Source organism: Silurus aristotelis, assembly GCF_946808225.1.
Source record: "Silurus aristotelis genome assembly, chromosome: 28".
NCBI classification, from domain to species: domain Eukaryota; kingdom Metazoa; phylum Chordata; class Actinopteri; order Siluriformes; family Siluridae; genus Silurus; species Silurus aristotelis.
The window spans coordinates 130,001-140,000 of NC_139601.1; the positions used below are offsets into that span (position 1 = coordinate 130,001).

The 10,000-nt window shown below is 48.4% G+C and overlaps 2 protein-coding genes across 5 annotated transcripts in view; one reads left to right on the forward strand and one right to left on the reverse strand.

Moving 5' to 3' along the window:
* Positions 1–5,921, forward strand: part of wdr77 (WD repeat domain 77) — a 17,475-nt gene extending 11,554 nt beyond the window's left edge. The window contains exons 4-10 of the mRNA XM_083533757.1: positions 3,516–3,565; positions 4,576–4,646; positions 4,825–4,879; positions 5,001–5,072; positions 5,206–5,314; positions 5,411–5,479; positions 5,697–5,921. Coding sequence (XP_083389883.1) covers positions 3,516–3,565; positions 4,576–4,646; positions 4,825–4,879; positions 5,001–5,072; positions 5,206–5,314; positions 5,411–5,479; positions 5,697–5,826 — 556 coding nt within the window. The 3' untranslated portion in view covers positions 5,827–5,921. The remainder of the gene's footprint in view (positions 1–3,515; positions 3,566–4,575; positions 4,647–4,824; positions 4,880–5,000; positions 5,073–5,205; positions 5,315–5,410; positions 5,480–5,696) is intronic.
* Positions 5,922–5,965: 44 nt separating this feature from the next.
* Positions 5,966–10,000, reverse strand: part of LOC310721764 (uncharacterized protein) — an 8,847-nt gene continuing 4,812 nt past the window's right edge. The window contains exons 3-5 of one of the 4 annotated variants that reach the window (XM_083533716.1): positions 9,652–9,736; positions 6,891–9,063; positions 5,966–6,701 (exon numbers count right to left, since the gene is read on the reverse strand). In XM_083533716.1, the coding sequence (XP_083389842.1) occupies positions 6,611–6,701; positions 6,891–9,063; positions 9,652–9,736 (2,349 nt within the window). In that variant the 3' untranslated portion in view covers positions 5,966–6,610. The remainder of the gene's footprint in view (positions 6,702–6,890; positions 9,064–9,651; positions 9,737–10,000) is intronic. The other 3 variants (XM_083533717.1, XM_083533719.1, XM_083533718.1) reach the window with 3 other exon arrangements.

Consider the following 10,000-nt stretch of genomic DNA (forward strand, 5'->3'; position numbering starts at 1 on the left):
TGTGTAGCAGGTAGTGTGTGTGTGTGTGTGTGTGTGTGTAGCAGGTAGTGTGTGTGTGTGTGTGTGTGTGTGTGTGTGTGTGTGTGTGTGTGTGTGTGTGTGTGTAGCAGGTAGGTTGTGGGGGTGTGTGTGTGTCTAGCAGGTAGTGTGTGGGGGTGTGTGTGTGTGTAGCAGGTAGTGTGTGTGGGTGTGTGTGTGTGTAGCAGGTAGTGTGTGGGGGTGTGTGTGTGTCTAGCAGGTAGTGTGGGGGTGTGTGTGTGTGTAGCAGGTAGTGTGTGGGTGTGTGTGTGTGTGTAGCAGGTAGTGTGTGGGTGTGTGTGTGTGTGTAGCAGGTAGTGTGTGGGGGTGTGTGTGTGTCTAGCAGGTAGTGTGTGGGGGTGTGTGTGTGTCTAGCAGGTAGTGTGTGGGGGTGTGTGTGTGTCTAGCAGGTAGTGTGTGGGGGTGTGTGTGTGTCTAGCAGGTAGTGTGTGGGGGTGTGTGTGTCTAGCAGGTAGTGTGTGGGGGTGTGTGTGTGTAGCAGGTAGTGTGTGGGGGTGTGGGGGTGTCTAGCAGGTAGTGTGTGGGGGTGTGGGGGTGTCTAGCAGGTAGTGTGTGGGGGTGTGGGGGTGTCTAGCAGGTAGTGTGTGGGGGTGTGGGGGTGTCTAGCAGGTAGTGTGTGGGGGTGTGGGGGTGTCTAGCAGGTAGTGTGTGGGGGTGTGGGGGTGTCTAGCAGGTAGTGTGTGGGGGTGTGGGGGTGTCTAGCAGGTAGTGTGTGGGGGTGTGTGTGTGTCTAGCAGGTAGTGTGTGGGGGTGTGTGTGTGTCTAGCAGGTAGTGTGTGGGGGTGTGTGTGTGTCTAGCAGGTAGTGTGTGGGGGTGTGTGTGTGTCTAGCAGGTAGTGTGTGGGGGTGTGTGTGTGTCTAGCAGGTAGTGTGTGGGGGTGTGTGTGTGTCTAGCAGGTAGTGTGTGGGGGTGTGTGTGTGTCTAGCAGGTAGTGTGTGGGGGTGTGTGTGTGTCTAGCAGGTAGTGTGTGGGGGTGTGTGTGTGTCTAGCAGGTAGTGTGTGGGGGTGTGTGTGTGTGTAGCAGGTAGTGTGTGGGGGTGTGTGTGTGTGTAGCAGGTAGTGTGTGGGGGTGTGTGTGTGTGTAGCAGGTAGTGTGTGGGGGTGTGTGTGTGTGTAGCAGGTAGTGTGTGGGTGGGTGTGTGTGTGTAGCAGGTAGTGTGTGGGTGGGTGTGTGTGTGTAGCAGGTAGTGTGTGGGTGGGTGTGTGTGTGTGTAGCAGGTAGTGTGTGGGTGGGTGTGTGTGTGTGTGTAGCAGGTAGTGTGTGGGTGTGTGTGTGTGTGTGTGTGTAGCAGGTAGTGTGTGGGTGTGTGTGTGTGTGTGTGTAGCAGGTAGTGTGTGTGTGTGTGTGTGTAGCAGGTAGTGTGTGGGTGTGTGTGTGTGTAGCAGGTAGTGTGTGGGTGTGTGTGTGTAGCAGGTAGTGTGTGGGTGTGTGTGTGTGTAGCAGGTAGTGTGTGTGTGTGTGTGTGTGTGTAGCAGGTAGTGTGTGTGTGTGTGTGTGTGTAGCAGGTAGTGTGTGTGTGTGTGTGTGTGTAGCAGGTAGTGTGTGTGTGTGTGTGTGTGTAGCAGGTAGTGTGTGTGTGTGTGTGTGTGTAGCAGGTAGTGTGTGTGTGTGTGTGTGTGTGTGTGTAGCAGGTAGTGTGTGTGTGTGTGTGTGTGTGTGTGTAGCAGGTAGTGTGTGTGTGTGTGTGTGTGTGTGTGTGTAGCAGGTTGTGTGTGTGTGTGTGTGTGTAGCAGGTAGTGTGTGTGTGTGTGTGTAGCAGGTAGGTTGTGGGGGTGTGTGTGTGTGTGTGTGTAGCAGGTAGGTTGTGGGGGTGTGTGTGTGTCTAGCAGGTAGTGTGTGGGGGTGTGTGTGTGTCTAGCAGGTAGTGTGTGGGGGTGTGTGTGTGTGTGTAGCAGGTAGTGTGTGGGGGTGTGTGTGTGTCTAGCAGGTAGTGTGTGGGGGTGTGTGTGTGTCTAGCAGGTAGTGTGTGGGGGTGTGTGTGTGTGTAGCAGGTAGTGTGTGTGGGTGTGTGTGTTTGTAGCAGGTAGTGTGTGGGGGTGTGTGTGTGTCTAGCAGGTAGTGTGTGGGGGTGTGTGTGTGTCTAGCAGGTAGTGTGTGGGGGTGTGTGTGTGTGTAGCAGGTAGTGTGTGGGGGTGTGTGTGTGTGTAGCAGGTAGTGTGTGTGGGTGTGTGTGTCTAGCAGGTAGTGTGTGTGGGTGTGTGTGTGTCTAGCAGGTAGTGTGGGGGTGTGTGTGTGTGTAGCAGGTAGTGTGGGGGTGTGTGTGTGTAGCAGGTAGTGTGTGGGGGTGTGGGGGTGTCTAGCAGGTAGTGTGTGGGGGTGTGGGGGTGTCTAGCAGGTAGTGTGTGGGGGTGTGGGGGTGTCTAGCAGGTAGTGTGTGGGGGTGTGTGTGTGTCTAGCAGGTAGTGTGTGGGGGTGTGTGTGTGTCTAGCAGGTAGTGTGTGGGGGTGTGTGTGTGTGTCTAGCAGGTAGTGTGTGGGGGTGTGTGTGTGTCTAGCAGGTAGTGTGTGGGGGTGTGTGTGTGTAGCAGGTAGTGTGTGGGGGTGTGTAAAGGGGTGGAACGATTCGTATCTAGATAACTTGTTCATGATTCTATTTGTATTACAATATTTTGAACAAAAGTCAAAAATGAAACTAATTTAAATCCAATATTTATTTTCAAAACATTAACAGTTTTCTGTAACTTTCTTTATTGTATGTGCAACTAAAGAACCGCAAACATCTGAACGTGTGAAGTGAAGCTTCTGTAGGTAAATACTGAAAAACACTGAAACTGGTGCCTGGTAAATAAGACTGAATTTTAAGAAATCAAGATAAAATGAAGCTGAAATTTGAGACCTATTCTTGAAGGAAAGTAAACTGAGTGTTATACTTAAGTACATTGAACTCAAACAGCTGTAGGCTTTGTTTAGGAAATTACAGGGTTTTTTTTGCATCTGTACATTATGTCCAGATTATTGAACAATTAGTAATGCAGACAAACCTGCTGGAGGTGGTTTCATTTGTTCCTAATGCATTTGTGTTGATCAGGCAGCAGGTGGGGCATCGATCTAAACCTGGGTCCCCTGTAGCTCTGTGGATCTGTCTGAGAGCTTTAGAACGATGACCGTTTTCATGTGAATTGTGAATGTGGAGTTCTTCTCATCCAGTCTCATGCAACGTTCTACCATAGATTCTAGGGCAGTAAGAAAACCGGTGGCATCTTTTCAGCAGAAGGACAGATGTGGTGCTTTTTAACTGCTTTAATTAGGGTCACTGTTTCTCGTGCATCACTGATGTCGGTGCTATTTAGAGTTTCAAGGTGACAATCATTGTGTAGCTCACGTGTAGGCAGCGCACCCTAGTGGATACAATTCTCCTAACTCCACCATGCACATTGTGCCATTTTTACTGCATGATAAATCTTTACCTGATAAAATATTACACTCCTAAAACAGGTGAGCCGTGTGTGTGTGTGTGTGTGTGTGTGTGTTTCAGGGTTAAAGTGTGGGATCTGAATCAGGAGGCAGTGATGAACACCTACACTGGTGAGAACGTCCCCTCGTGGTGGTGGTGTGTGATTGTGTGAGGGATATTTGATGCTGATTTTCATACAGGATCACCTTCAGTTCAACTCAGTATCACATCTCACTCTCTCTCTCTCTCTCTCCCCCCCCTTACTCACTCTCTCTCTCCCCCCCTCACTCACTCACTCCCTCCCCCCCCTCTCCCCCCTCTCTCCCCCTCCCCCCCCCTCTCCCCCTCCCCCCCCTCTCTCTCACTCTCTCTCACTCACTCACTCTCACTCTTTCTCTCCCCCTCACTCTCTCCCTCTCTCTCACTCACTCTCTCTCTCTCCCCCCCCTCTCTCTAACTCTCTCCCTCTCTCTCTAACTCTCTCACTCTCACTCTCTCTCCCCCCCTCACTCACTCACTCACTCTCACTCTCCCCCCCCTCTCTCTCTCTCACTCTCTCTCACTCACTCTCTCTCTCTCTCACTCTCTCACTCTTTCTCTCCCCCTCACTCTCTCCCTCTCTCACTCACTCTCTCTCTCTCTCTCTCCCCCCCTCTCTCTCTAACTCTCTCCCTCTCTCTCTAACTCTCTCCCTCTCTCTCACTCTCTCTCCCCCCCCTCACTCACTCACTCTCTCTCTCTTTCTCTCTCTCTCCCTCTCTCTCTCTAACTCTCTCCCTCTCTCTCACTCTCTCTCCCCCCTCACTCACTCACTCACTCACTCACTCACTCTCTCTCTCTTTCTCACTCGCTCTCTCTCACTCTCTCTCTCACTCGCTCTCTCTCTCTCACTCTTTCTCTCCCCCTCACTCTTTCTCTCCCCCTCACTCTCTCCCTCTCTCACTCACTCACTCACTCTTTCTCTCCCCCTCACTCTCTCCCTCTCTCACTCACTCTCTCTCTCTCTCCCCCTCTCTCACTCTCTCTCCCCCCCCTCACTCACTCACTCTCTCACTCTCTCTCCCCCCCCTCACTCACACTCTCTCTCTCTCTCTCTCTCTCTCTCTCTCTCTCTCTCTCTCTCTCTCTCTCTCTCTCTCAGTACACTCCAAGGCAGTAAACTGTGTGTCCTGCAGTCCAACTGAGCAGTCACTGTTCCTGTCCTGTGCTCAGGTATACATCGCTATTGCCACAGTCACCACCACCATCACCATTATCATCATCATCATCAATCATCACTATTATCACTATTATTACCATCACCACCATCATTACCACCACTATTATCATCATACTGACTCTCTTCTGAACTGTGTGTGTGTGTGTGTGTGTGTGTGTGTGTGTGTGTTAGGATGGCCGATTATTGCTGTGGGATCGTAGAAAATCCAAACCTGCCTCACGCTTGGGTAAAACACACACACACACACACACACACACACACGCAATTGGTTCGCCATGATGTTACAGGTGTGTCAAACAGTGTCACTCTATTTTCTCTGTGTGTGTGTGTGTGTCTGTGTGTATTAGATGTTGTTTCTCCCAGTTGTTCTGTGACTGCTGTTGTGTGGCATCCAAATCAGACCAGCACCATCGCCTATGGTACAACTGCACTACTACACAACAGATACTACACAACTACACAGCTACTACAACAGCTACACAACTATTACACAACTTCCTTTGTTGAACATATATAAATTCTGTACGTGTGTGTGTGTGTGTGTGTGTGTAGGTGATGAGTTAGGCAGAGTAACTCTGACAGATTTCCAGGCTGCAGGAAAAACACAGACCATGAACACACACACACGCAGAGTGTCGGAGCTCGCTTTCTCCTCACACAGGTACCGGTACACACACACACACACACACTTAAAATTTATTTTACAAAATGTGCATTCCAATAAATATTTATATAAATCGTGTGTGTGTGTGTGTAGTTGTCCTCTTCTTGCCTCAGTTAGTGATGACTGCACTGTCGCTGTAGTGAACACAGAATTCAGAGAAATGTAAGTGCGCGCACACACACACACACACACACACACAGGACCCAGAGTGAGTCCCACGTACTGTTGTGCACTGGATAGTGTATTTAGAACACATTTAGAACCTCAGAAGGAAACTACAGATGTCAGTTCTGTTTTACATGATGAGCTGCTTTTAATGATGTGTGTGTGTGTGTGTGTGTGTGTGTGTGTGTGTGTGTGTGTGTGTGTGTGTGTGCAGTTACAGAGACAGTAGACATCAGGATTTTGTGCATGGGGTTTGTTGGGCTCCAGGAGGTTCTGATGTTCTGACCACTGCAGGGTGGGATCACCAGGTCCTCCATCATAATGTGCAGGAGACATGCTCTTAATTCGCGCGCGCGCGCGCACACACACACACACACACACACACACAGCCCCACATCCCATTGTTTGGGTTTAATAAAGTGTGTTCATTCAAACTAAATGCAGTGTTCATTCCTTTCAGTAATTCTCTCTTACACACACACAAACAGGTATGTAATAGTTTATTAGTTACAATACATAGTGTACAGACACACAAACACACAAGGACGTTTTGCCCTCATTCAGTTGTAGGAAAGTGCGACTGCAGCACTCTCTCTCACTCCTGTTTCATTTCTCCTCAGCGGAAAATGTTTCCGTGTGAATTACAATGACATGCGCGCGCGCGCGCTCACACACACACACACACACACACACTGCTATAGCAAGATGTTGAAGGTTCTTTTCCCAGATGGTGGGGTTTGGAACACAGCCATTAAACCTCAGACAAATACATTAATTCTGTTTCCTATGCTACAGTAGATCGACCAGGTGTGTGTGAACAGTATAAATCCATTAGAATATACACGTCTATGCTGAAGTGTTTTCCGTCTTCATTTCTGCTGCAGCTGAAAAGTTTAAATATGGCAAACTAAACATGAGAATAAATTTCCTCCAACACCAGCAATTCTATATATGTGTATACGTGTGTTGTTTTCATGTGGATATAATTTGAGGGTGTGTCCTCGAGAAAAGAGGTCCAGGTTTGGTTTTTCTTACACACACACACACACACACACACACGCTGAGTTTCTGTGTGGAACCTGTCCAGGCTCATGCAACACTGTATCCTTTCCCTGGGGGTGTGGCTGGTCAGTCGGTTTTGGGGATGGGTGTGATTGGTTGTTTTGTCCCAGGTCTCACCATAAACGTCATCCCAAACTGCTGCTTTGACGGAGCGCTGCTAAGAAATTACAACATAGTCGGTCATCTTACTGATGTCAACACACATCACAAACATCTGGAGGACTAAAGAGCCTCAGCAGTAATGACTTATGCAGCTGTGTATGTATGTGTGCGGAATGAAACTGCTGGTTATTATAATTGCAGTAAAGGTAATGGACAGCAGGGGGCAGAGACTGTAGTGTTTTACCTTGCTAGTGCTTTTGCCTGCGCCTTCTTGGACACTTTGTTCTCAAGCTCTTTTATGTCCAGACCTGCAGACTGTATAGGCACTGTGGCGCTCTTGGGTTTGGGGGTGGAGTTCAAGGAAGCACTGCCTCCTACATCCTCGTCGAAGGAAGGGGTGCTCCACTCATCACCGCCAGTGTCTGGTTCACGTGCCAGAGTGAATTTGGGATCCATTTCCAACATCTTCTTCTGCAGAATGCTGAGCAGTGTGGCTTGATTGGCAGGAGCAGTGGGAGGAGCTTGGGGTGGGGTTTTGGGTAGAGATGGGGGTGGTGCTTGAGGCTGAAATTTAGGGGGAGATGGGGGTGGAGCTTGGGGCAGAAATTTGAGGGGAAATGTGGGTGGAGCTTGGGGCAGAAATTTGGGGGGAGATGTGGGTGGAGCTTGGGGCTGAAATTTGGGGGGAGATGTGGGTAGAGCTTGGGGCTGAAGTTTGGCTACAGATGTGGGGGCAGCTGGGGGCTGAAGCTTGGCTACAGATGTTGGTGCAGCTGGTGGCTGAAGTTTAAGAGAAGATGGTGGTGGAGCTTGAGGCTGAAGTTTAGGAGGAGATGGTCGTTTGAATTGAGTTTTAGGGACAGCATTCATTGGTGTATTGATGCTGTATGATTTAATACTTGGGAAATTTGCAGGTCCATTTGTGATGGGGGTGGAGTTTGGAGATGTAATTATGTCTGTTCTTTTGGCAGGTGGGTCAGGTGGAAGCATATTGGGTGGAGCTTCATCTTCTGGATCTGAGTTAGCAAATTCAGGTGGAGGAGGGATGAAGGAGACAGTGTTAAAGCTATTGTACTGATCAGATGGAGAAGTCGGGGATACAATACTTGCAGGGTTTTTGAACAGAGTGCTGCTGGAGGATGCAGAATGTTCAGATCTGGAGTCAGGAACCTTTGGGCTCTCAGTGTTTGGTTTGATCTCTGTGTAGGGATGGATACTTCCTAAAGATGCAGTTGGTTTTGGGGTCACAGTGAATGTGTTGGATCTGGTGTTGCTCATTTGGATGCTTCCCATGGTGGAATCTATGGAGGTGTTGCTCTTGGTGCTGTTTTCTCTGGAAAGGGCTGCTTTTTGCTTCTCTCGTTCCTTAGCTGCCAACAGCAGGGCAAGTGGAGAAGCGGCTGCCTCCTTTCCTTTAGAAGGTTCATTGGTTTTGAGATTCTGTAACTTCTTGTTCAGTAAGGGGCTGTATCTTTGCATTGGGTCTGGAGGTGTGAAGTTAATTATGTCCTGAGCTGACAGCACGGTTGTTGGCTTTTCTGCTGTGGCAGAACTTTTTATTGGAGTCACAATCTTATTTGAAACATCAGGTGGTGTCTGTAGTGTTAAAGCCATGCTATCAACAACCCTGACTGGTGTTAGAGATTGGTTGGGGAGCATCGCCTGCACGTTCTCCTTCAAGTCCTGTATATTATCGTCCAGCTTGTTTCCCGAACTGTTGCGCCGCACTGGCTTTACAGGTGGCACCAAATTTTGGGGTATGTTTGTTTCCTTTTCAGGTGCTGGTTTATTTCCATTAACCTGAACTCCAACTGCCATTTTGTCTCTTTCTGATTGGCCAGAGATATTTGTTGTTTTTGGTACACTATACAGTTTTCCTGTGTTCTGGGAGATAAAGCTAGAAGCTGGCCTTCCTGAGGGTGTAAAAGATGGGGTAGCATAGTCAGATGGAGGCAGCTCAAAATTGGAGATGGATGAGAACCTAGTTGGCTTGGGAGGAGGCATCTTTTGCATTTTGGTTGTAGGAGGTTGGACCTGCTCTGTTGGGGGCAGTGGAGGGGTAAATTTAGGGCATTCTGGAATGTCTTCAGGTGAGTTTGTAGACATTTGATAACTTGGGGGTTTCGGGGGAGCCATAGGTGGAGGCCTTAATGCAGACGGATTTACATCTTCTGGTGTTCCTAATGAAGGTGGCTTAGGAGGAGGCATTGAAGGTGGCTGTAGAGTAGAGAGATCTACAGGCAAATATGTTTCTTCAAAGAATGCTGATGGAGTAGAGGAATATCCAGGTGATGGAGGGATGAACTGGGGAGGTGGAGGTGGAGGTGCAATGGTCGGTGGAGGAGGGATCAGAATCTGTCCATCTTCAATGTCATCTGCTGAGATGGCACTTCCATTTGATAGACGTTCTGTATTCCCTGAAGATGCAGAAACAAAATATCAGCAACTGCTTAGCTCATTGATGGAAATCTGCTGGATGCTTTAGTTTTGATCTCCTGTGATTGGGTGTGTTGACTAAAGAAGGAATATAAAAAATGCTGCAAATGCGTAGTTGAAGATGAGTCATCATTAAGAAAACACTTCTACAATAGCAATCACAGAGTTTCACACTTTCCATTGTGCCTCATAACACACCTGGAACTGTTAAGAACACTGAATACCTGATACAGGTGTGCTGGGAAACTGAACAAAAAGCAAAAATGTGGCCTGTCAGGATTCCCTGAAGGACCGGACAGGAGAAGCCTTGACTAATGCGCCAGGAAACTTGAGTGGGTTTGGTGAAAACACCAAAGTAATGATATTAATGTGCCTGAAGGGCTTAGAAGCAAACTTAAATTTCACCACCAGAAGAAACCGTCTGATTTCTGACTCGTGTAACTATTCTGAGAGGACGAGTTCTCACTCAGGTTACACGTATGTTCCCCCAGTCAGCATCAAGCTAGAGGGGAGCTGTTGAACCCTGAGCAGTGTGAAGGTGGTGTTGGAGATGTGGGACGTGTCTTTACCTGTGTGGCTGATTTGGGGTGTGGTGTAAGAAGGTAGAACAGGAACAGTTGGAGTTGGAACTGCAACTCCAGCTCCATCTCCAAACTGCAGACAAAACACAGAACCATTAGCATTAGCATAGCATTAGCTGCATCAATCTACATGCTTATCATCAACCGTTTATTCTCTTTCTCCATTCAGAATTTCAGAGAGAATCTCCACCAGGAAGGGAAGTGTGTTTGAGTAGACTCCAGTTTTCACATGTTTGGACTGGAGTGTAGTCTTTATACACACTTTTGTGTGCACGTTTATTTAGTTGAGTTTGTTCTTTGTGTTATTGACCTCAGGCAGTTTATCTGAACTCTGTCC